The 27214-nt window shown below is 37.8% G+C and overlaps 2 protein-coding genes across 7 annotated transcripts in view; both read right to left on the reverse strand.

Moving 5' to 3' along the window:
* NR2C2 (nuclear receptor subfamily 2 group C member 2) overlaps window positions 1–13540 on the reverse strand; it is a 38517-nt gene extending 24977 nt beyond the window's left edge. Inside the window, exons 1-2 of one of the 6 annotated variants that reach the window (XM_032194114.1) lie at window positions 13207–13262; window positions 9862–9945 (exon numbers count right to left, since the gene is read on the reverse strand). In XM_032194114.1, the coding sequence (XP_032050005.1) occupies window positions 9862–9921 (60 nt within the window). In that variant the 5' untranslated portion in view covers window positions 9922–9945; window positions 13207–13262. Of the gene's footprint in view, window positions 1–8471; window positions 8572–9861; window positions 9946–11600; window positions 12017–12884; window positions 12929–13206 lie in introns of those variants that run through there. The other 5 variants (XM_032194116.1, XM_032194115.1, XM_032194112.1 and 2 more) reach the window with 5 other exon arrangements.
* Window positions 13541–18562: 5022 nt separating this feature from the next.
* Window positions 18563–27214, reverse strand: part of FGD5 (FYVE, RhoGEF and PH domain containing 5) — a 100522-nt gene continuing 91870 nt past the window's right edge. Inside the window, exons 18-21 of the mRNA XM_032193886.1 lie at window positions 26143–26270; window positions 23253–23381; window positions 21251–21399; window positions 18563–20643 (exon numbers count right to left, since the gene is read on the reverse strand). Coding sequence (XP_032049777.1) covers window positions 20607–20643; window positions 21251–21399; window positions 23253–23381; window positions 26143–26270 — 443 coding nt within the window. The 3' untranslated portion in view covers window positions 18563–20606. The remainder of the gene's footprint in view (window positions 20644–21250; window positions 21400–23252; window positions 23382–26142; window positions 26271–27214) is intronic.

The raw sequence follows: 27214 nt of genomic DNA on the forward strand, positions 1-27214 counted from the left end.
GGGCATAAGACTCTGCAGTGATGTACTCTATATAAAAGAGCAGAATACGGCATTCCTGATTTCTTCTACACTCAATTTAAGCCATAATTACTTACTTGAAAGCAAGATGAATAGGCCAAAAATTCTTTGGAAAAATGTTCTATAATCTCAATGAATTAGAGACTTAGATTTGTATGCTAAATAAAACTTATTTACATTTTAACAGATTTTACATTTTTATGATTTCAGAATTTTGGGAATTTCATATTGTAAATTCTGTAACTCACAATATTTGTAAATTAAAATTGCAATTGTAATTGCAATTTCATTCAGTTTATGTTTTCATGAATACCTCCTAAATACACATTTACACTGTCCCACAGTATCTGCAGGATATAGTTTTAGTATATGACTGATTACAATAATTGTTACATTCTATAAAGGAATTTGAGAGTATCAAAAGTCATTAATATCTGCAGTGCTCACAAGTTTTTTTTTTTGTTTGTTTTTTGTTTTGTTTTTTTTTTTTTAAATTAAATCCTCTTTTTTCAAATACCCTTGGAATGACTTATCAAAACTTGTACTGGTGGACAACAAGTTAGTATCAATTTAGTTATTTCCTGTTTAATATACAAAGATATAATTTACAATGAATTTAAGGAAATAAAAACCTGTTTGGACAGAAAGGAAAACTTACTGCACAATCTCTTTGGGGAAACAATTTTAAAATAGACAAGACTTTTAATGAAGCTGTACACATTTGAACAACAGCCTCTTTATCTTTCATGCCATGTTATTATCGAAACTATGAACTCTTTAAAAGGTCTAAATTAGAGCAGGAAGATTGTTTCACCTTCAATTATAGGTTCCTTAGCCTTTTTAGAAGCACCTTTGAACCTTGCACAACAAATTGCTGGGAGCTTTGAAACAGATCTGTATTCCCACGTTGTACAAGGATTTGTAGCAACTTATAAAAATAATTCCTATATACACACATGGTAACTACAATGAAATTCTGTAAATGTTTGGGGACTGAAAAGCTAATTCTTTTTTCTGGGTTTGTAATATACTTGCTGCAAAAAGGTCCTGGTATACAGCTATGGCTCTAAGTACTACGTCAGTACAAAAAAAATCTCTATTTTAATAGTATGGACTACATTCTCATATAAAGGGTGGTTTTTGTTTTTGTTTTGTTTTTTTTTGACAGTCTCCTTGAATATACATATTATTTCTCATCCTCATTCTATGACTACTCAGCTATCTTAAGTCCAGCACTGAGTTCTCTATAAAGTTCCATAAGTTTGAGACCAACTGCCAATATGTCATTTTCATGTTTAAATAGTCAAGAATATAATTATTAAACTGAAAAATGGAAAATATGTTACCCAAAAACTTGTCTGAGAAGATATGGTGCACAATGAAGAATGTTTCTATAAATAAAGGTTTCAGTTTGCACATATAATTTTATACTCTTATTAACATCCCCATACATACTCAGGATGGAGAAGGACCCTGAAACACAGAACTTTATTCTTCAGGCTTGCCTACTTAATACAGTGAAAGAAGAGCAGTTTTAAATTTCTGGCTGCTGAAAATCTCAAGTTTATTTTCTTCAAGACTGAATACTTAAGCCATTGACTGACAGCAGAACAAGAACCGTAGTAGAAAGTCAAATGCAAAGAGGGAACATATTTTTTGAAATACATAATTACAAGAGAAAAAAAATTCTGCAATTTTGTTTGCCAGCTGAATTTCTACATTGCATTGTCATACACCCATAAAGGACAGGAAAGGATAAACTTCTGATGATTTATTATAGTCCTACCCATTCGATTGCAACAAATTTGACTAAGTAAAAAAAAAAAAAAAAAAATAGAATAAAGCAACAGTAGTCCAAAAACATGCAACACTTGTTAGACTTGTATCATATGTGTAATCCTGTAAGTGAACTTAATAACACTGACTATGCTAATGTGTTGTTCAAAAGAAACACCACACCATGAAAAATCTCTATTACTTGTTTAAAGCAGCCACTGTGGAAGTTGTATATACAAAAACATAATCCTCCAAAGTCAGCAACAGTACATTTTTGTAATTTTAGAATATGTTTCTAAAAATTAAATACACTTTCTTTTCTTTATGACGGGAAGTCTTTCATAAGATAATGAAAGAAACAAAAGTCACCCTTATTTCATAGGAAACTTCAGTGCACTTTACACAGGCTTATCAAAAATAATTTAAAAGTAACAACTAATACGGTGGCTTAGAGACAGAAAATTCACATAACGTAAAAGATACCTCAAAAGACCCTAATCTCACTACACTAAAAAAAAAAAAATATCAAAATACACATATGTTAAAAGACAGGGAAAAATAGTAAGTTTTAGTATATTTAATATTGTTTGCTTCCTGAAGCTCCCTAGCTATACACTCTACAGACTCTAGTACTTACAGTGTCAAATCCTTCCTGCAGACTTATTTACATTTTTCCCTCAATAAACCTCTGAGGTCAAATCAATCCAAAAGAAATGCTGAAGTCACTTTTAGTGAGATCACAGATACCTGCCTCCAGCCTCTATTAATGAGGATTCCAATAAAAGAAAGCAACCAGAATTGTTTTAAAATGCCCTCTCTATGACCCTGCTCCTCTGAAGGTCAAGTGCACTATCATTCCCTGTAACCAAGGAAGCAGAATCGACGTGTTCCTGCTGTTTTGCCAGCTGCTGAAGGAGTCTGTCTAATAATAAGATTCATTCCATCTGGGGAAGATAGGTATTCCCAGGTTATCAAGCTTTCCACCTCCTTTCTTAAGCTCCTCAACCTGCACTCTGAATATTTCTTAAATGAAATTTGAGAAAAGAGCTTGTCTGCATCTTTATTTTCAAATTGGCAAAATTTAAAAGGAAAATCCACCACGGTTCCTTTGGAGCATCTTTAGCCTTAAAGTTTATTAACCCAATGTATTTAAAGGAGTGTAGGCCACTCTGAACTTGTCCAGACCCCATAAATATGAAGTAGCATGATCAGTCTTGCTACATTTAAGAATTAATGCAGTAAGTTTGTTATGCCCAAGTGATTTTTTCAGATTAATTTCTATCACAAAACATTCGGATGAAGGTGCAATGATGATTGACGAATGAAAACAAAAAAAAAGTATTTTGAAATTTTTAGAAATGGGAATTTTAAGTTATGCTACCTGAACTTCTGGCAAAAATGACTGTACTTTTTTTTTTTTTTTTTTTTGATTTTTTTTTGGAAGTAAGCTTGAATACAGTGAATTTCCATTAGCAAGTCTTATGTGTGGACTCCCAAACTTAGCTCCAAAATGTTCTCACTATTGAAAACAGGCTCTTTACTTGATAGAAAACAGTTATTTACTGTACATTTATCTAAAAATAGTAACTGTGAATAATCACTGTAACTACAGCATTGCATTTACAGCACAGATACAACTTAAAATGTCAGGTCAACTAATTGTTATGTAGTGCGGGGGAAACTATTATACGTGAAATCTTAAACATGTAAAAACATCCACCGAAATTATAGTTTTATTATTCTTGTGCTAAATATCTGACCCCATACTTAATAACCACGTAACACTAGATTTTTATTTGCCTTTCAAGAAAGAGGATTATAATACCTTATTTGCAGCTGTCTTTGCTGGAACAAAAATTGAATCCTGAATATAATAATGTTCTATCACTACATAACCCTCTGCTCAGAAATATATTTCCCACCTCTGAAGTTCAGAACAGCTGCATTGCAAAGGTGGAATCTTTGTAAGACTTAAGCAGAAATTATAAAAAACACATAAGAAAAATCAAAAGACTCTAAGTTGCTTGTTTTTTGAATTGAAAGAAAAGTTAGCAGAGTGATTGAAATCTGAATTAAAATATAAAACCAACCAGCTATATAGTGTCCTGTAATGTACTGAGTATCTGACCTGGGAAACCTCAAAAACTTGAACAAAAATACATACACAACATGCATATTTAACTATGAGAAACATTAGATTTTTAGGTCATTTGGGGTTAGATTTTTAGTTCCATCAAAAAAAATAAAAAAATACTTTAAGCATTATCTCCTGCACAGATATAATAGAAATAATTTCATTCATTTTTATATGACATCAAATATGCTACTGTAATAAACATCCATAGTAAAGCAGAATTATTATTTCTTATCTTTAGAGTTTCTAATATATCAGCAGAAACATTGTTATAGAACAATATTGCAGGAGTATATTATTAAAGAGTTTATTATCAAAGAATAACAGAACAGCCTATGTTGGAAGGGACCTCAAAAGATCATCATGTCCAACCTTTCATAGGAAAAGAGAGTCTAATCCAGCACCCTCTTGACCTGCATCTTTAAAACCTCCAGTGATGGCGTTTCTATTACATCCCTAGGGAGTTTGTTCCAGTGATCGTCTGTTCTAACGGGGGGAAATAAAAAAATAAAAAAAAATCTTACACCAAGACAAAGTCTCATCTGGTACATCTTGTACTCACTGCCACATGTCTTCTCCACGTTGGTTCTTATGAAGAGAAAACCTCCATCCTCTTTGTAGCCACCCTTTAAGTACTGGATCATGTTTAATATTAATCATGTTATGCTTAATACAGTAGTGGGACTCTTAAGAAGATTCTGAAATTATTGTAAATTGTAATTTTCACAGTAAAACTACTCAGAATTGAATTCAGATATCTATCATTCTGCTTATGACCTAACTTTTGTTCTTGTATGTATTTCACTTATTGGAAATGTCATTAGTACCTCCTGAATGCATCTGCAGAAGACCAGGACCTATCTTGTACTGGAATTTTTGCTACCGTGCAGAGAGATTATGGAATTCGATCTGTATCAACTGGATGGAGCAAAAAGGATAAGTAGCCATCACTATTAAATGTAATTTTAGGACTTAAGACAACTTGATGTCTATGTAAGCAGTTTTCAGATTCACTGCACTAACCAATCCTATCTGGTATTGATTAAAAACATTTCATGCTCATCTATGCATGTGATTCCCTTAGAAGTTCATGAGGACACAACCAATACTTCAATTTTAGTACCCACACAGCAGCTAGATACAAAGTAGGCAGAATGGGAGAAGAGAACTTCACAAATCATGCCAAGTGTACACTACGGGAAGATGGAGCTGAAGTGGAAGAAAAGTGGCAAGGCATGGAGAATTGTCTGATTTGGACCAATCAGGAGAGGACTTCATTCACCTAGGCTCTCAAACTACTAAGTTTCACTAGCGATAATTTCACAGGCTGAAGTGTTTGGAAATTCATTAATGATTTGCATTAAATGCAACAGATGATCTACATAAATTCCAGGAAACAAAAAACATATACTTAGAAATGTATATATCCACTATCTTGCATCATGAAGCTGAAAAACAAGTATTTGACAAATATGTGCATTTCTAGGGCTGGCAAAATTAAATTAGGCTACTTCTGTTCTACTCATTTATTGTCATTTTATATAAATATAATTGCATACATAAAGTATATATTTATATTTTTCCTAACTTTTTTTTTTTTTTTTTTTTAGAAAAGTAACTAACTCTACATTTTAGTTGCAATTGTATTATATTGCATTTTGGATATCTGCCTGTGTTTGTGTAAAAACAGTACTTTGAAATGAAGGTTCTCCAGAAATTTCTTGATTGTTGTTCTTTGAAATAATGAAGATTTCTTCACAGCCTTTCAATTAAATTGTTTACTAATTTACTAAACTGACCTGCCAATAGTGTTTTCTTTACATGCACATGTAGATATGCTCAAACACATGCCTATTGAAAATTTAGTTACTAAGGACAGCTTTTTTTTTTTTTTTTTTTTTAATTAAATAGCTTATTCCCCTACTATCAAAATTGATAATGAAGGAATTATCTGACAAATATATCAAGGGAATAAATCAATAGGCCAGAGACTGGAGGAATTTTTGAATTCATAATTTCACTAAAGCCTCTAGTTTTTCTAACTTAAATAGAAGAACATTACCTATAATCATGCTATTAAAAATCAAAGTGAGTGTATTGCCTGAATGCACTAGTCAGGTATCACTAAGTAGAAAACAATTGCAGAGGTACTACATGTATTATTAGTATTATAGAAAAGAAAACAGAAATTAAGGCATTGTTAAAGCAACTGCAAACCAAATATGTTCAACAGTGCCCTGAAACTGAAACTTTTTACAAATTTTATCCCATTAAAGTTAAAAAGAATTTCAATGAAAAATACTGTACCAATTTTTACAGCATAAAAAAACTGCTACATCTCAAATTATATCAGAAAGACTTTTTTCTATAAATATTTTTCCTAATGAACATCTTTAGCTACTAAGCTAATAGGCCTTCATGAAAAGCATATGTGCTGCCTGGAAAATAATATTTGTTTCACAAACGTGAAAAATATCTGTATCTTCTGAAAGTTCCAGTGATACTCTTTGGAATGAACTGTGCTGACCACCTGGACCCTTTGTAGAATGGCAGATAAATTCAGATTCAGAAAAAGATCGTCCATAGTTTTACTGCCCTAACAGGATTCTGCTGCAATATCTTGTACAAGACATTTTAAGTCAAAGGTCATGAAAAAAGCTGTAATTCTTGGTTCATCTGCATCACAAAAAATCCTCAGACTACATCTGACATAAATGCCTGGCTGACCTATATTACACCAGAAATTATCACATCTGGTAACATCTCGAATTCAGAGGCTGCCAAGCTGTGTAAGGTATGTAGAATCTCCTTTCTCCAATATGTACTTTGTGTGAGATACCTCTCAGGCTGACTGAGTATGGCTAGGTCTTAACGATCAACAGTGAATTGTATTTGAATGATTTGAGAGCATTCAGCATCAAAACTCCACTTTGAAAAAATTCATCCAAAACGAGAATATGGCTACTGGTAACAATAAGATATTGAAAATAAATGGCCTTCTTTTGCACTTTACTGACTCTTACAACACAGTGAAAAACAGTCAGATTGGCAGCATTTCTACTCTCACTTTTCATCACGTCAGACATCTGAAGAGAATATGTGACAAAGATAACCAGTATTTTTTTAGTGCCATTGCAAAAGGTATTTTCAGAAAGGCCCAAGGTTTTGATAAGTTCTTTTCAGGGCACTGGGGAAACAAACCAAAATCCTCCAGCAATGCAGCCAGCCTAAATAAGCGCCTAGTAAGCACAAGGCTCAAGATATCCAACTCCTGTGATTCTCCCCCTATAGCCTCTAGCAGGGAAAGAGAAGGATGCAATGGAACAGAAAAGGGACAGCTCTGGCTACTATTAAAAGTTCTTCCTGGTCACATCAGAACTGATGTTGGAAGACCTTATTCCCTCCTGTAGTGACAGCTCTACCTGAATACTTCATGTTAAAACTAAGGTGCCACACAGATAATACACGTCCATAACAGAATACATTTTCCTTAAACAATAAGAAAACTAAACCTGAGTAGGTGCTGGGACTGAACCTGGGCCACTGCTATATTGCATAGTGACAGTACTAAATACTTGATAAAAGTGGCATTACTTATTTTGAATTAAGACTGAACTATTTTTTATGCTTTTCAAAAGCAACTGAAGATGAAGAAAAATAGCTGAAATTCCCTCTCAATTCCCTATAGCTGCTTTCTGTCCTCCAATCTCACAAACAAGAAGTATAGTCAACTGCAGACACAAAAAATGAAACACTCTTATCCAATCTCTTCAGAAATACACAGCTGAAAAAATGCAAGCAGCAACACTGCTATAAAGAAAGTAAAAGCAGTAGAACCATTAAAAGGACAATTTTAGAAAGCCCTTAAAACAAGAATCAGTAAAAAATGCAAATAGTGGAGAATACTCAGTTCACTCCAGTGATACAGCCACAGTATCACTGAAAACAAACTTGATGAATTCTTACTCAAGAAAAAAAATGGCCTACTTGCACAACAGTCCAAGGTGGTGCTAGGCATCAAAGTTTTCAATAAACTCATGCAATACAAATGTGGCAATTATGTTGAAAAACTGACGCGGAGATAGTTGAACATGCCAATATCTGCATTAAGTTACCCTGTTCACTACTTGTCTCTCAACATTCATAAGCTAAAATTCAGTACACGATTAATAACTTCCCTTCCATTTAATTTTCCCTGATAAAAAAAGTAGTATTTCAAAAAAGCCTCTCATTTAAAGCAACTGTCGAGCTTTACACTACATTTTCTCTGACAGTGAGTACAGTATTATAGCATACTTTAAGAAAATTAGTAACGTCTTTATCTGTGTTAAAACCTGTATCTGACTGCAGACACCCAACCATTCATAAAAAAAAAAAAATGGTTCAAAGTTTAAAGGTAACATCAATTAACTCTTAATGAGACACTGCTGTTTGCAAATCTTTTTCCATGAAAACTAGTTTTCATGGGGTTATGCAGCAGACAAGTGTATAATTTAAGGAGGAGGTGAATACTATAAAGAGATGAAGCCCTCTATTTACCCACCGGCCAGGAAGAAATCACAGAGCTTCATAAATTCTTGGGATGAAGCGATCTCTCCAGTGGCAAGATACAACCATCACACTATGTTACCACGGTGCATTTCCTGCACGAGGAATTACAAATGTCACATTTTATGTGCCTTAGATGTGAGTATAGACCTCAAATTCTATGAAAATACTATACGGTTTGCAGGGTTTCCATTACATATTTTTATTTCCAAGTTGTTTTGGAGGAGTTTTTTTTAATTATTGATATTGATATCTGATATAGAAAATTTATATTTTATATTGATATCTGATATAGAAAATTTGAATGAAAAAATCACTTGTCAGTTTCAGTATGTGAAATTTTAGTTTTTTTGAAACTACTCCTTTGGTCTTACTTCCATCATACTCCATAGTCCATTTTCCACATTATAGTACAATCATTGTCATGATATACTTTAAAAGAACCAACATTAAAAAAAATGCTGTAAATAAGAATTTGTAATCCATTTCTGAAAATCCAATGACACATTTATTACACAGAGCTGCTTCTCGAACTGAAGGTTGTTGGTTTTTTAATATTAAGGTATAACCTTAGTTCAATTAGTCAAAAATCCAACAAAATGTCTAAGATATGGGCTTATCTACAGAAGACTCTTAGCCTACTTGCCCTTCATTATTTATGAAATCCCATAATTATAAAATCATATGATTAAACCATAGTACATTTGAAAGATATTAAACCAAATACATTAAACCAAATAACTTTAAGCAACAAAAACCTAGTTTATTTGATTAAAGTTTGCAAACTGAAAGAGAAATTATTTATATTCTATGGCCATATGTAGTTTGAGTGTTTGTGAGTCAGTTTAAACATATTAGCTGTTGAACATCCAAGCTTCAATGATTATACATTAAGACATCACTATATCACTGAGTAGATTTTAATGCTTGTATTTCATATATGTAGACGCAAAATATAAAGCCTGATTTAAATTAATCACCCTATTGTAAATTCAGTATAGTACATAAGTAAAACAGGTATCTTCAAACATTGTTCCAGATTTAGATGGCAACTCAAGAGATGAGCAGAAATTTTTCATGGCTAAAATGATTAAATTCATTATCATATCACCAGAAAAAAAATATATATTAAAACAAAACAAAACAAAACACACAACTCCGTATTACAGACACGTTTCTCTACAGCTCACGGTGAACTTTCTACGTGCACTCCTACTATGGAGGCCACCAGAACAATATACTGTAAACAAACCACGTATGGGTTGCACTAGTTTGTTTGTTGCCCATTGTGTTGCAGTACTGCTCTATAGGGATTTCCTGCTCCAATTATGATAAGCTGTAAACAGCAACAACAATCTTACATAGTGGTATCATCTGTCACTCACCTCAGCCACCTGCTGAGCTTCCACTACCTGCTGAGCCAGCACCTCCATATTGGTTGCCATGGCGAAGCAAGATCATTAGAGAACCTGTTTGAAAAAGATGCCAGCAACTTCCATCAGGCACAAATGTTAGGGCTTTTCCTTACTACTAAAGAAATCCCTGATATGACTTAAGAACTTACAATACTGCTCAATTTATCTGACAAATAAGAAGATATGCCCTGGATGTGTGAACGCGTGTGTACGCACATATATACGCACAGTGCACGCATGTAGGAGTCATAGTATTCAGAAAGCTATGTTCTACTATTATAGGCGCATAGTCATTCTTTTACTTTATAAAGCCTGTCATATATATTTTCTCTTAATTTAAGCAGCAAGTAAGAGATACTAACTTCATAAATTAGAAAGGACTGATTTGATTGTCAACTACTGATGCAGTTTGTGAAATACGGACTTTTTAAGGAGCTGGCCTGAATTCAAAGAAGAGAAACCTTATAGTTAAAATGGCTTCTGACTATGCCCTACAAAAGTCATTAACTCCAATAGCACGCTCTTCACATCTCTTCAGATACGGTGCACAATACAGCATCATTAGAGCGCCCTAAGTCTACTCATATGTATCCACAGAATCTTTCTGGTTAGAAAAAATCTCTAAGACCATCTAGTCCAACTTTCAACCTAGTACTAAAGTCCACCACTAAGCCATTCCCTGAACTAGGAAAGAACAATCTGAGAATAGTGCTTGATCAAATTTTTATTAAGTCAATCCATCAAAGTGCCATGATCACCCATATTCCTACAGACATCCTGCATTGTGCAAGAAACAGGCTATCCCATCTAAAAAGTAATAACAGATAATGGAAAATACATTGTAATTATAATGTAATAGTACTGTAACTCTGAGGGGAAAATACTACTGAATTGCTTTATACTACTTCAAGTGTCTGTACCTTGAGGTTTATGCTCTTCAGGGGTTTAAAAAAAAAAAAAAAAAAAAAAGAGTGCTGTGCCTCCCCAAGGGTAAATTTAATTAAGGCTTCAAATTCATGCAGTGGGTTTTGAATTGTGACTTGCTTGTTACAGAGTTCAGATCATGACCCAAGCATCGGTAACAAAAACACATTCCTGAATACCAGCACATACAACGTTTCATTGAAAACTTTCTGCTGATACTTGCAAGGCAACCATTTCACATAAAATTAAAAATAAATACTACTATCAGTAGCAAAACACATAATAGGAAAATGCATTCATGTTCCCAGCACCATATACCCCTCTCCAAACTCAATTTTTTACAAAGCTAACATTGTTGAAGATGTCAACATTTGTTAAGTTAAAAAGATTAAATCTTATTATGGTAAATTAAACATGTAAATAACATGTATACATCAACGGAAGATCATTTGTAACACATTTGTAACAATGCATAACCAAAATTGAGACATCCTCTGTGGAAATCACGGATACGCTAGTTTCCCACACAGTTTGTTTTTGTTTTTGTTTTTGTTTTTTAAGTGTTCAGCCTGCATAGCAAGTTTATGGACCGTTTCCACCAGACCTATTTAATATTGCAGCTGATGGACAGTTTCTCAAGGTGTTCTCTAATTAATTCTTTCTCATTGTTTTCTCATTTTTAAGTTCATCATGAAAAATAAATATGTGCTCATAACATGTTTTTTTCTCAGCGCTTTAAGATTAAAAAAAACCCTGAAGATGAGATATTTTGTTTGTAAGAGTACCTTTTTAAGCCTCAATGATACCTTTGCTGTGGTAAGTCTCTAACAGATTTGCTGGTGGTGCTGTTATCCAAAGTTTTTTTCACTTTTTACCTTCCCAAGACAACAGTAAGTTGAGGCAATCAGATCAAATGCAGTTGGAAGCTCACAGACCAGACCGACACGCCAGCGTTCAGAACGCTGACTTTCAGAGTGACATAAGAAGCAAAATCTGCTTCATTAGCAAAGCCCCTGAGCAGCAGACTTCATTAAAAAAAGTCCTCCAAACAAACCAATAAAAGAAGTAGGATATAACAGCAGGGAGGCAGCTGGACCACCTGGAGAACCTTTCCAATGTAACAGGGCGGCAGCCAACTGCGGTACACGCAGATGACCCACCGCACAAAATACCGTGCAAAACCATCTCTCCCCTTAAATTGCAGGGAAACCTCAGAGGAAAGTCACACGCTCCGTCTGAACGCTTTCTAGGCGGGACCGCACCAGGACGGCTGGAGCCGAGCCCCGCCGCGCTGCCGTCTGCGCTCATGGCCCAGCGACGCTGCCTCTGCGCCCCGCACGCCTCCCGCGGCCGGGCCGGGCAGCAGGCGGCTCCTCAGCGGGACGGAGAAGAGGGCGGGCAGCCGAGGCTCTGCCCGGACCCCGCGGTCCGCTGCCAGGAAGGCGGCGGGAGGCGGCAGGGGCCCCGCCACACGGGGCACGGCGGGGCCGGCGGCCGAGCCCTGTGGCGACCGTGGCCGTGTCCGGGCCCGGGGCGGGCCCGCGCGCAGCCCCCCGCGGCGCCCATTGGCCGCCGTGCCCCGCGGCCGCCGGCCCCGCCCCGCCCCGCCCGCTGCCCCGTCCGAGAGGCAGCCGGCCCACGCGCGCCCGCGATTGGCTGCGCGGGCCGCCTATCAGGCCGCTGGCACCGCCTCTCGAGCGAGAGGGAAAACACCGAGGGACGCGACCAAGCACAAGATGGCGGCGCTGGCGGGCGGCCAAGTCCCAGGCGGGGCTGCTGCCGCCGCCATTAGGCCCCCCGTTCCCCTCCCCCCGGTATATCCTTGTGTCAGGCTACGAGAGGCGCGGGCGCGGCAGCAGGGAAGCGGCCGGTAAGATGGCGGCGGCCTCAGCCCCGTATGCAAAGTACCCGCCGCCCCCTCCCCTCCGCCCTCCCGGTGGCAAAGGTAAAAGGGTCGGGTTCAAGCCGCCGCCTCCGCCCGCTCAGACTCCATCTTCCCTCTCCGCGTCCGCGTCCCGCGCCCGTCATCTCCGCGACCGTCGCCCCCCCGGGCAGCGGACTGCTCTCACCGGGACCGGACCGGCTCCGACCTCAAGGGGCCCGCATCCCAGCACAGCGGCTCCGCGCTGGAACACCCGCAACGGACCGGCCCCGAGCCGCGCAGACCCTCCCTCCCTCCCTCCTTCCCTCCCTCCCTCCCTCCGGCAGCTGTAGGCCTGCCTACGGCACCGCCGGCTGCTGCTCACCAGCACGTTACCGAAGCCTTCGCGCCTCCCCTCCGCCGCTCGCGGGGTGCCACGAGCAAGGTCCCGATGCCCCCCCCCCCCCCCGCCCCGGTCCGGACGGAAGCGGCCCCAGCGGCACGGCTCGGTTCTAAAAAGCGAATTTTACCTCAGGAGTTGGCGCCAAAGTGCCCTGGCGGTGACCCGGACCCGGGCCCGAGCCCGGGCCCGGGCGGGCCTGCGTCGGGTGGAGGTGCCCGGCGGCGGCCCGCCCTCCCCCCGCGAGGGCGGCGGCGGCGGTGAGGGGCTGGCGGGGGGCAGTGGGGGGGGGAGGAAGGGCCGGGGCCGTGCCACGGAGCGGGGGGCAGGGGGCGCTTTGTGTTACGGTGTTTGCCGGGCCCCTGTGAAAGGTCAGAGTTCGTGACCCCGCCCGCCGCCGCCGCCGCCCGAGAGCGTCTCCGCGCTTCCTCTTCCCAGCACCACGCCGGCCCCGGCCCCCTCCATCCTGCTGGCGGGGCGGGGCGGGGCCGGGACGGCGGCGGGGAGGGGCGGGGTGGGGCGGGGCTACCTGCGCCGCTGCCCGCGTTCGCGCCAACGCTGCGACGGGCGGCGGGCGCGTTCGGCCCGGCGGCTGAGAGGGGCCGCGGGGTGCCTGGGAGGGCGCCTTGGGGGGTGCCTGGACCTGCGCCTGGGAGCAACCGGGAGCGCCCGGGCTCCCTCTGGAACGGGGAACGGTGGCGCCTTGCTTAGGTGGAGCCCTTTCTGAGCCCTGGCGGCGCGGCTCTGCTGCGGCCTGGAGTTGTATGGGGCAGTTGCTCTGTGCGAGGGTGGGTGTAAATATTCCACGTGTACGTGGGATATATATCTTCGATTTTACCGAAGACACTGAGTCAAAGGATTTGATGCTGACTTTTGTTAAGGCTGCCTTCAGACCGTTGTAAGTTCTTGTTTCATTTTGTAAGGTTGCTGTCATTGACTAGAGCTCACCCAGTAAAGCTGGCCGTGAGGATTGTTGTGCTTCTGAATGTGTGATTATAGAGTGTTGTGAGGTGTTCTCACAACATACGTCCGCGGTGGTTTAAGAGCTTACCGCCTTTAAGGGCTTGTCATTAATAGCCCTCTCCGAGGCTACTGAATATTGACTCGTGGGCCCAGTTCTGTCATAATTGTGTCTAGCTGATTTTTAAGCTACACCTATCAAAATGATCTAGCTTAATTTTAGTACTTCTAGGAAGTTTCTTTTGTGTCTGGTCATTTTGACAGAAGCTGACTTAAGCAGTGGTCAGAAAAACATTAAAACTGAAGATGTGAAATAACAGTAACTCTTGAAAGGAAATGTGTGGAAGAAAGAGAAGCTGGAAGCAATGATGACTTAAACAGAAGATGCTATAGTCTGAATTGTTATAGTAAGCACCCTGATGTTAATTAGAACTGGCTATGTCTGATAGCCTTGGTGTCACATGACTTTAATTAATATTGTTAAGGCACGTGATGTACAAACATCCTTGCAATAGATAAAGGAAAACATTTTGAAAAATGTCCTATTTACTACTGTAATTTTAAATATTTTATACAAAGATTTTTCAAATTTTCAAAACATGGACATGTATGTACCACCAAAAACTGATTACTGAAAACACAGTTGCAGATTTTTTTCTACATAAAACATAATTTTGAAGTGTAAATATTTATTTTTTCATTTTTTAAACATACATGTAAAAATTTTCAAAATTCTCGTAATACCCTCATTTGTGAAGTAGGTTAGATATTAGGGTATGACTTGTGGAACAGCCTCTATGACCACTTGTCTTTGAGAATTTTTGGGAAAAATGGCAATTTTATGCTTTAAACTGTGAGATGCTCATCTTTTGGGTGATGGTGTGGGCAAATATAAAACAAATCCTTAGTTTTGCCTTCTATTTGCTATCTAAAATGTTTTTATCAGAATCATAATCAATTTTCCTCTTTTTTTTTCCCCATGTCACTTATGTTCATGGTTAGGTAGAAAAGTATTTCAGAGAATTTTATTACTGACTTGACAATACATTTTTTGATATGAATAGAATTCTTGTTGAAGCTAGTTTGAGATTTGTCTGAGGAAGAACTGGAAATATGAACAACTGATGGCCTCTCTCCGAAGGCCATCAAGTCCTGTCAAATACTCTTATGTAAATCTGAACAACTAAAGAGCTGCAATATCCTTTCACTATATATTAATAATCTGTGGTAGCTTAAGAGAAAATGAAAACATTTGCCTCCTTAAACTGATATTTTGGGCTTTAAGGGATTTTTGTTTACAATACAGTATATATTGGCAACCAGATGGTTGCTGGGGCTAGCAAAACAAATGCTAGTCCTAGATTACGTATTAAAAAAAATAAATATATATAAACCTGAGGGAAAACAATACAGCATTCTTTTTTTTTTGAATGAGCAAGAACCAAGATGTAATGCTGCCTGAGTATTCTTACAGTCTGTAGCATTTGCCTTTGAACTTCTCTGTAGTGATCCTGTGAGTGTAAGCATAGTCAAATTTAGTTTAAAGTGGTAGAGGACAAATTGTCCACTGAGAGAAAGTACTCTACAAGGATATTGAGAAAGCACGAGAACACAATGCCTTCCCTCCATGCTGAAATGCCATGTTTATAACTGCCATCAGATTTGCATATTTTTCAGGAGTTTGAGTAGTTTTTGCTGTTTTCCTTTATCTCATTGACTATATCAGAGCTCACCTGATCCCTTTGTCTTGTGCTCCAACCTGTTTGGTGGCCCTCTGTATGGTACTGAGGTCATTGCTTAGCTGTTCCTGGGTGCACATTCCAACTTGTACATGGTCTTTTTTTAATTTTGTTTCTGCGCTACAGCTTTCTGAAAATACAAGTGAACTGACCCATTTTTTAAATCGTGTTTGTCATCTAAAAATATTTGAGACAAGGGAAGCCAATTATATGGTACAACAAAGATTTATTTCATAGTAAGGAAGGTGTACAGCAGTTTCAAGATTTCTAAGGCAAAACAAATTCATGACATGCCAAAGATTAAGCTTTCCTTTAACACGGTTAAATGCTTTCAGAATTACTTTGGCTTGCCCTGTGGTGAAACAGATATAATTGGACACAGACATGGTATATTAGGAATCTGAACCAAGTGCTGTGAACACTGATGGGCTTAGCAGACATTTTCTGAAGGCTATGCACTTTTTTTTTTTCCTGGTTTACATCTTTTATTAATGGTCTGATGATTTTTTAATTTAATTTTATTTTTTTTAAGATCTTGCTTAGCAGTTAAGTCCCACGCTGACTGCAGCTGTTAGGCTTGCCAGCATGCTGCATCTGGGTTTGGAGACATCAGAAGAAAGGCAAAAATATTCTAGATGGTGTGCAGAAACATGGAAAGTATCATGTACCTGATACCACAGTGTAGTATTTGAATTGAATTCCTGTTTATAGGAAATTAATTTTTTTGTTCTCAGAAATCATTGGTGTTTATCATGTAGTGACTGTAACTTAAAATGAAATTTTGCAGAGAATAATCTAGAAAGTTTTTCATTTTATTATTTAATTTCATATATTAAATTTTATTTTCATTTGTGAACATAGTATTTGTAAAAAGTAGCTTTAAGAAAAATATGCAACTGCTGTATATTGAGGTTTGTGAAAGGCAAGAGCAGTGCAAAATCCTAACCCTGCCCTAAAATTCACCTAAAGTGAGCTTTCAGTATGAAATATTTGTATCTGTTTAGTAAGGGCTGTCATTGTTGATATAAAGTAATTCCACTTCCTTTGGTGCTTTCTTTAAGATCAAATTTGTCTGCTGCCAAGTACTACAGTTAATAATGTGTCATATAGTGTATGAAATGAAAATACAGACAAATATTAAACTGTCCTTCTAGTTTCTTTTAACTGAAAGAGGAGTGAGCAAAACAACACAAGAATGTATTATTGCAAATAAAAAGATGAAAAAAATCTGAATGTTTATTTAAACTGTATTCCATGCCTTTCCAAAGCAACACTTCTCTGGAAAAAGAAAATCAACAACTATTAAAATAACCAAAAGAATGTAAGATCCTTGTCAATTAGTAATAATAATAAAAAGAAACATGGCAAAGAATGACAATGTTGTTGTTGTTTCTTGGTAACTTCATAGGTTTCCTGGTGTTTGTTTTATTCTATGGAAAAGGAAGACTTTCAGAATATTTGTGAAACAGCAGTTTTAGGAAAAATCTATTTATTTTAATCTATTTTTTGTTTTACTGTGTCTCTCTGAAAGAGACTGTAATCCTGCCCTGAAGTCTAGTGATTTTCTTGTTAAAACTAGATCAAAATTGATGTCTTAATAATATCCTTCAATCCAGATGATACTGTTTTTAATACACTGAAGTTTATTTGATATGTTCCCAAGTAATGTCTGAAGTCACATTTAAGTCTTGCACGTAGGAAGTTCACACAGTAGCAAGGGAATACCTTTTCCCCTGGATGAATATTGGCAGTGCTTTTACTTTCATATTACTGAAAGTGGTTACAGCCAGAGGTCTTTGTTGCTTTTGTATCAAAGCAGTACGCAAACAAGAAAAGCCTGGTTGGTATTCATAGCTGCAGGATGTTCTTCAATCCTAAAAGCAATTCAGAGTGAACTCAGGAAGGGTAGCAGCCCCAGGGCTCTCCAGACCTAGCAGAGCTTGGTTACAATGGCATGGGATCTTGTCATGTTGGTATGCTTCAACTCTGCTGCATGATTTACACTTTGAATTGGGAAAATGATTATAACAACTGTTTAAAAAACAGATTTTAAAAAAGGCACGTACTGTAAGATAGATCTATATATTAGTTGCAGATAACCGCTAATCATTTTAATGCTTTTCAACCGGTGGCAAAATAAAAAAACTGAAACAACAAATAAGGTCAGTTTGCATTTGAATTATCAAATGATTAGCTAGTATATTGTGCCTTATTACTGATTTTTTTTTTTTAAATCATTTATGAAGGTGTGGAACAATTTTTTTTTAATTTTTTTTTTTTGAGAGAACAATAACAGCCAAGAGTTAGGAAGAAAATTTACTGAGCTGCTTATAAGTGAACTGCATACAGCAAACCATCTAGATATCTCAATTTAACATGTTAATCTGATAATCACTTTTAGAAAGTTTTATCTCTGAAATTGAGATAATTCCTGTCTTTTGTGCTTAGCTTTGCTCAAATTAGATCAAGTAGGACTGAAATTATGAGGGCATTTTATTTTTTTTTTCTTCCTCTTGTGAGACCATTTGCATCTGTGACTGAAGCAGTGTTGACAGGTGGGGTGGCTCTGTAGTGGTTAAATGCAGTGTTGACCAAAACACTTGAGCATAGCAATTAGGTCTAAATCCTGTTTCTACCAGAAGGCCTCAACTGCTGTCTTCTGACTTGATATTTTTCCTTATTTTGTGAGAGAATCAGTTAATTCGTGTGTGCTAACGCTAACTGGAAGTGCAAAGATGGAATTAAAGAAGTGAAAATATTGTAAAGGAAAAGCCTGTAGAACTGCAGTTATATTTTGACCTTTTATTTTTCCACATTACTTAAAACATGTTTAATAGCACTGTACGTTACTTTTTACAACAAAATACTTTCATGTATTCATTTCCTGCTTATCACTGAAAACTTCATACAGTCAGAAGATGTCAGCACCTAAATCTTCATAATACTGTTCTGTAGTGCAGTTTTGTTTTGTTTGAGAAAAGAAATTTTTGTTAGAAATCTTACTCTGTATTCAACATTCTCTTATTTTTCTCTCAGTGCAAAAAGTTTTTAAGGGGGAAAATACAGTCTATTGGTAGCAAGGCCATAGTTTTAACATGAAACAAGAGTTAGCATTGGTGTTCATCCATTAATGAAAGAATACAAAAGTTTTACTTTTCTCATACTTGTTTTCTGTTTGCATATGATAATCTGTGCTTTATGAAACTATCAGACTCAGATGTATTAAAAAAAAAATAAAAACAATACAGCTATATTTTTATTTAGTGGTAGACTTGTATTTGTTTTTTTAAGCTTGTTTTTCCAGGTGATAAATTGAACTATCTTTATCATTTGGATACATATTACAGACCTTTAAAAATATGGAAAATTCTAGCCAGTTCATTACTCAAAAATTCAGGTATCCATGCAACTTACTGAAGAAAGGCAAAACTTGAAATAGTAAAGTCTCCCCTTCCCACAATGTATTGTAATGTAAGTAAATTCTTGAGCGTGTTATTTTCATACAAAGATATATTTTAATCATAAATGCCATTCTATTCCTCAGTCAAGTATTATGACAAATATAGGACACAAAACCATTTTATTGCAATGATTATAACATCACTTCTCAACCTTATTTAAACAAACCAAACAAACAAAAAAAAAAAGCACTCCAGAATTCTACATCTTCATCTGGTATAAAGCAGCACATCTCTGAAGTCATACTGACACTTAGCTGCTGAGAATCCAGCCCTGGAGGTGGAGTAAGATACATTTACTTACAGGAGTTTCAAAGCACTCTTAACAGAGCAGGTACAGACAAGTGTGTTTCACCCCACCAGCATGTTTCAAATGGTGTGCTGGTTATATGGATTAAACTTTTAATGACGTTTTTCATAAGAACAGCAGAAACATCAGGAGGATTGAAAAAAAAAGCTAGAGTATTTAAATAGATGATAAAAATCTTAACACTACAAGGTAGGCTAGTGTTAAATAAAAACAGTCTATAGGTTTATAATAAATTAAAAATATCCTTTGGGTTTGAGTCTGATGCAATATTTAGGGAGACTTTATACTATTCAGTGTCTAGATTTGTAGAACTCCTATAGTGCATTTCAAAATACTAGAGTGGTATGAAATTAGCTCCTTTAAAATAAATTATACAATGGTTTGTGTAAAATTATAAAGGATAGTAAGTAATTATCCTGGATCATTATCTAGTGCAGCATTGGTAGAGCAGGTGAATGTTTTTGTTTATTCGTTTTCCGTGGAAACAATTTAGCATATGCAGGGCATGATTTCATGCTGGCACTTGTTAATGGATGAGTAACGAACTGGTCCACCAAACTCCTTGGAAACTTGAAATAGTGAAGCTGTAGTTGAATAAAAATAATAAAGTGCTTTAAATGAGCATCTGTCATTTACTACATTGTTTCTCATTTCATGATAGACACCAAAACCAACCGAATGAAATATGATAGTGCTCTACAGTAAGTAAAATTGACCCTGTTGCTTACTGTAGTCAGTATTTCCATTTTTTTTGGTCTTGATGTTAAACTTAGCTTACTGTGAGATCACAGAAGAGGCTTATAACACAGGTTGAATTTGCACAGACATAAAGATCACCATAAATATTCCCTATTTTAAAGTTTCCTTTTGGAAAAAAAAAAAAAAAAAAAAAGTGGATGTAAGAGGAAGGAAGTAAAGAGAGCAATCTGGAAACAGTTCATATCTCCAGTGTATGTAACCAGTTTGCCTGAAATACACTGTTCAGTTTTGTAAGACATATAAAAGGTTGTCGGGAATGTATAGAAATCTGAGAATTTATTCCAAGTCCATTGGGTGATTGCTGCTATAAAATGGATGCTTCTTCCATGGCTTCAATCCACCTAAAAAGGGCAGGAAGGAAAGAGTGGTACATATAAAATTCAGTTTCTTTAGGAAATAGAAGAACATTAAGCTTGAAAAGGACTGTATTTCTCATCCTTGCTCCAGTGAGGAACTATGGTTTTGTGATTAGAATGGGAGATATGAAACCACTGAAGTATGTTTAAAAGCAACAAAACCTCCCATAAACAATAATTTCCTTCCCTGTGTGTCCTGAGGTGCTGGCATTTTTACTTTGAATTTCATGATTATTTTACTAGGTGGAAGCAGTAGCAATAAATTGTGAAATCTGAACAATTATTTGTTGATGAGCAAACTAAGAGATGGATAAATAGAACTCAGAAATCAGGGAAGCTCCTGTGCAAAAATCACATTTGACAGACTTCTAGGTATGATTCTTGAGACTCAGCCTCCTTTCTAACTATTCAAGGGAGCAAAAACACAATAGATTTATAATCACCCACATCTCTCGCATGCAATTAAGCTTAATCAACACTGAAAGCCATTTGTTTACTCTGTTATGGTAGGAGTTCTGAAGTGAAGGAGAGGAAAACCCTACTAAAGCTTTTACACCTGCATACTGCCAAGCGTGGAAGTCTATCCCCATACCTCTGTGCTGAATTGTTATCCTCTGCTCGGAAGCTATAAAACAGAGTCTGCTTGTGGTAGAGATGGAAAACTGTATCCGTACTTCCTTCCTCCTTTTCTGGGGCAATAGTAAAACCCAACAAAGGCAAACTTTCTGTGGCAACTTTGTCCTGAAAACAAACAAGAAGTGAACCAAAAATTAGAAGGCTTGTAACAGCTTGTGGGCTTTTTTTCTGAAGACCAATCATGATACAACCCCTCTCTGGGCTGCAAAAGCAGTAGTACCAGTCTGATGCTGGACTGGTGGCTCTTAAACAGGAACAGTGCCAGTGCATACTTGCACATGTTCACCTAGTCCTGAATTCCAACAACACTTCTAAAAGTCTAGTTATTCATGGTCACCCACAAGGTCAAATTGCCCGTAACTTTGGTGGCTACCTTTGACATAATGGTCCACAAGGCAAACTGCAAGGTTGCTGACAGTATGGGACGTGCAGCAATGCTTCTGAAAGTTTGAGACACAGCTCAGTCTCAGTTGTGTTACTTTGAAACACCTTTTGTTTGCTGAATGCAAATAGTAGTCTGATTGGTACCTTGTCATTTCCTTTCATAGCAACTTTCATAGCAACTAGCAACTTTTTTTTAGAAACATGCACTATGTCAAATAGCATGCTCGCATTCAACAATGAGGCCTCCAAATTTCTGAATTGGTAATGCAGTTCAGTGTTAATTTACCCCCAAGAAACAGCCATGCATCTTGCTTGCCAAACACGGCTTTTTATAAGTTCAAGAAATGATAAGCATTATTCATACTGCCTTTTACCTGTCACTGAAAGCTGCAGTTTTGGCCACTATATCTGGGTAATGTTTTCTCTAAGTGTGTAATGTTTTCAGTGTGTGTATGTTGCCTTTGCTTCTGCTCTTAGAAACTGAATTGCAAACTGGGAGCATAAAGTTTAATTAGTCATCCGCTGCTCTTTCCCTATCACTGAACCAGATCACTTCAAAAGTCAAAGAAGGTAAGTAATGTCTTGGATACAGAATTTGATGGTAATAGTCTGAATTGCTGAGTTCAGCAAAAGTCATAAGAGGCTGCAGGGCCTTGGAAAAAAAGTCTACTTCAAAATTACGTGGTCTAAATATAAAGGAAGTAGGCAGAAAAAATAAGAGATTACTAACTATACAACAGCCCTGCTGAAGCAATTGATAAGTTAGTTTCCAATGATGGCCAAATGAGCTCTTTTGTGCCTCAATCTCATCTGTTTAAAGGGGATCATGATGCTTCATGCCTCAAATTGGTGAAGAAAATTTAAATAATTGACATTTGCAAAGTGTTCTGAGGGCTTAAAATATCAAATATTGCTGTTACTACAATTCTCGCATTGTGTTCTTTGTCTAGCAGAATTACTTTTTATGCTTCTGCTTATGGAATCTGTCAGTCATAACCACCTGTTGTATTGCATTTACTTTGGTAAATGCAGCTATTCACAAAGGAGAATAAATTAAAATATGAAAAGGGACTAGGAAGAGAAAAAGTACATAAAAATGCTTTAGTTTATACCCAATCTCCTTGGCTACGAGGGGGAGCTTACAGGCCAATATAGAGAGCAGTATTCTCACCTCTCCAGATTGTCTCCTGTCTTTCCCTGTTGATACTAGTAGGATATATATATATGTCATATTTATACTTGCAAAAGTGCAAGATTCTCCTCACCACCAGAAATGGATTACAGTGCCATCTATAAAAAATCTGTCAGTTACCTTGAAGTGTTTGTGTGTAAATACCTAGACTAAGGTTGACAGTATATAGCAGCACCAGCAAAAAGTCAAATAATGAAGAGCAATTTGTTAGGAGGGTTACTGAGGTCCACCCAGGTTTGTGGCTGAGTCCCTCTGAAAAGGAGAGCTGCCCAGGAACTCGGTCTGTTAGAACCAGCTCTCAGAGGTTCTGCGGAGAGGTGACTGCAGAGAGCAAAAGAGGAAAGCCAGTTAAGAAACTATTTGAAGTCAGATTGCACAGTACCTCATTTGCTGTGTAAGTATAGAGGACTTTGCCTTTGATAACAAACCAGCGTTTCTTCCAGTGTCTTTTGCCTCTCTTACATCTACTGAGGTAACCACTGATGGTAGCTCCCTCTCCCGAGGCTGCCACCTGGAGGAAAGTAGGAGAAAGCAGGATTTGTGACAGCAGAGGCTTTTCCCCTCCTGATAATGCATGTTCATCTCATACTAGACAACTAGGGCTATGTCCATGAAACCATAAGTAGACCACTAAAAATATGGAGAAATACAAAGCATAAGTGTGATATTACTGTTCTTTTTTTTTACTGTTAGAAGATGTTTGGTTAAATTTAGTTCTCAGTAACACATGGAAAATATGCAACCAAATTGTTACTAAGGTCAGCAAGTTTACAGTTGTGTTCTGAGAAGGTGTACTTGTGTACTTGTCCTTTTTCCCAGCTTATTTTCTTGGGGGGTGGGGGGGGGAGAGAAGGAGAGGAAGCAGCTGAGGGGGGTGAGGTGGTAAACTGAAAGTGCATGCTTCCAATATGGAAGGACAGTCCTTTAGCTGAACACCTATAAGATGTGGGTATATTTAGGACTTTGCAATAGTTTTATATTCATTTATGTTAATAAATTGATAGTATTTCATTTGTGATATTTCCGAGGAAGGTTACACAGAAGTATTTTGAGATCTAAGCCATTAACGATCTTAAGGATCCACATTTTGAGTGAATGGAACTATGCACATGCACACCTGCACATAATGCAGTATGCATCATTAATTGCAGCAGTTAACTGCAATTATACCAAATTACAAACAAAGGCCAGAGGTTCAAAAACAGCCTTTCTAACACTAACAGAAGACTGAGCAGTATCACAATAGTGTATTGTAGTAGAATAAAAATATTCCAAGACCTGGGTAAAACAAATTAGAAAAAAGTTATGCATCAATGCTACCATGAGACAGTTCACATTAATAAACATGCTGCCTCCTTGTGGATAGAAAGACAATACTATTGTCATAACAGCTGAATTTTGGCCTTTCTCAGTATCCAGTTTTTGTGTTTGTGTTACATGCTTGTATTTTTGGCTTAGTTTCACTTCAGTACAAATAAACCTCAAGAATTTCCCATGTCTTGACATAACAATGAATTCAGCAAGATGTTTTCCCCTTATTTTCTTTCATATAATCTCAGAGTGTCTGGGGAAGTGCAGCCATAGGGCAGGACTTACTGGATGCTTTCTTTGGTCATGACCTGGGAACCTGAGTGCAGCCCTGTGCCATGTGTGATTCTGTTGTGCTGAGGTGGCATTTGCAGCATAACACACTTTTTTTGTCTGTGACACAGTGGTTTTACAGCTCTGTAACTTTGTTCTGGACAGGAGCTCAGGACATTTCCATCTGTGTCTCTTTTGCCTCAGGGAACAGTCAGCATGCTGTTGGAGTAGGGATATGGCACATGTCATTTTAGATCCTAGCTGGAAACACCATCTCTGTATTAAGAGTCTATATGTAAATCATAAAGCATTGATTTTATTTTATTATTTTAAAGCCTTTCTGGCATCTTTAACAGTCCCATGTTGGACACAAACCAATATGCAGCTCCCTGTAGCCTTCTCTTCCCTTGTCGTGTGCTACAACTTGAAATTTCGGGGCTGAGAAGGAGACCTGTGCCCTGCATTTAAGATCGTTACTAAAATCAAAGTGGTTTGTTGAGCACTTCCACCCTCTCCTTCAGTACCCTTGTATGAATCCCATCCAGCCCCATAGACTTACGAACATTCAAAGGATGTAATAGGTCACTTACAGTTTTCCATTTAATTACAGGGCCTTCATCTCACTCCCTGTCACCATCTTTCAACTCAGAGGGTCTGGGTACCCTGAGGAAAAATGGCCTTACTAATAAAGACTGAGGCAAAAAAAAGGCATTAAATACCTCAGCCTTACTTCATCTTTTGTCACTATGTTTTCCATCACATTCAATAAAGGATGGAGATTCTTTTTAAAAAAGTCTATTTTGTCTTCTTCTGCACTAGCCAAATTGAGTTCCAGTTGGGCTTTGGCCCTTCTAATTTTCTCCCTGTGCAACTTGACACCACTATAATCTTCCTGAGTTCCCTTTGCTTTCTTTCAGAGTTCATGAACTCTCTTTTTCTTCCTGAGTTTCTGAAGAAACTATGATAAATACTTGCTGATTTCAGTGAAATGTGAGTACCTTACTGTGTTCAGGTTTAATAGGCAACTTTGCTACCTAGACTGCATCAACATGATTGACACCTTTTTCTTGGAAAGAAAATTAATATAGCTGGAGAAATTGTGGTCCTTTTGAAACAGGTGGGGATTTTGCTTGTTTACATTGGTGGGATCGAGATTTTATCAATTTTATTTGAAATAATTTGGTTTGAGCTGGGGGGAAAACGACTGATTAAATGTGCACTCCTGAATTACTTGCCAAAGAGTAGAGTCTATTGCCTAAATGGCATTTTATTTTTTGAAATCAAAGTAAAATTTCAGAAGTAAGTGTCTTGTCATAAAAAGTAACTGATTGACAGCAAATCGTGCTCTGTTGATACTTGTGAAGGCCTGTGACCTGCATTCTTTTATTAGCTACTACCGTCAGGTAGTCTTATATTTTTCTGAAGACATTACAGGTTGATGAAGTAATTAAAGCAAGCTGCTCTAATTCAGGTTTCTTAGTGGGCTGAAAAAGGTTCTGTGGTATCTTCAGAGCTCAGAGTATCCTGTGTTTGAAATTCTAGTGTGAAAAATAGAAAAGATACTTGCATGATGCAAGTAGACCAGGGCATGGGTTGAGCCCACTGCACACAGAATAAATTATAAACAAAGCTGCTGAAATAGCACACAGTTCTGTGCAGTTCCTTGCCTTTCTCAGGCAGCTTGGTCCTACCTCCATAAGAGCTGAAGGGATCTTCTTCTGTTTCTTAAAAGATGAATAATGGATATTGTGGAAGACAGAGAAGGCACTGCTTGAACACCTGGATGAAGTTGGAGGGAAGCTCACACTTAGTGGCCGCTCTGCAAGATTAGGAAAATTCAGAAGGGAAGGGGGAAATAGGTGAATCGGCACATATCATAGTAGGCGTAAGAGACACATGATACACTAATGCAAACCAGCTACGGAAAATGCAATGCCTCCTTCATAGCTGTTTTTTATTTCAGCTTTTCTTTTGAATTTCCCCTTTAAGTCTGCCTAGCTTGCTGGATTTCATAGCACCCTAGGGTAATGGTAATAACCTACAGCTTCTTGAAAGCAGCCTGCAAGAAAGCTGACAAAAACACTAACACAGCTTGTTTCTTCTAAGTTAAAATCAACATTAACCAAATGGCTTTTCCATCTCAATCTCTGTTCTGTAACATCTCTGCAGGATGAATTCACTAATGGGACATTCTTTCAGTATAAAACTCTTTGAGAACTCTGTATTAAGAACACTTTGAGTTCTGCAAGGGAGACATCAGTCTTCATTACCCCTTGTTGTCTGAGTTCACATCTTCACGATCCTCTCCTCTGGCAACACACATTATCAGGAAGTTTTGGTAAAGCTCGGCATTGTTTTAGCACAAATCTGAGTTATCGATTCTTGGGCACACAATGGCTTGGGAATGCTTTGGCTGTTGTGACAGTATCAGTTCATGTGTTTGCTTGGCTAGTGTTAATGTCTTTAATCAGAATGGAAAACTAAATTCACCTGTCCCTGTTATTTTAGCTCTGACACTAGAATGTACCTACTTTTAGGGATTGTCTCCATGAATAATTGTGGGAGAACATTATTTCATGTTAATTCTCTGTTAATATATACATTTTTTTAAATATTTGTATTATATATAGAGAGAGATGTATACTCCCCCACCCCAATTTATCTTTGATTTGGGTGTGTATTTAAAACAGAACAGGGACTCATAGTGGGACAATAAGATACAGAGTTCTAGTTAGGCCATAGCTCTTCCACTTTGAATTTGTG

The sequence above is a fragment of the Aythya fuligula genome, chromosome 10 (assembly GCF_009819795.1).
Source record: "Aythya fuligula isolate bAytFul2 chromosome 10, bAytFul2.pri, whole genome shotgun sequence".
NCBI classification, from domain to species: Eukaryota; Metazoa; Chordata; class Aves; order Anseriformes; family Anatidae; genus Aythya; species Aythya fuligula.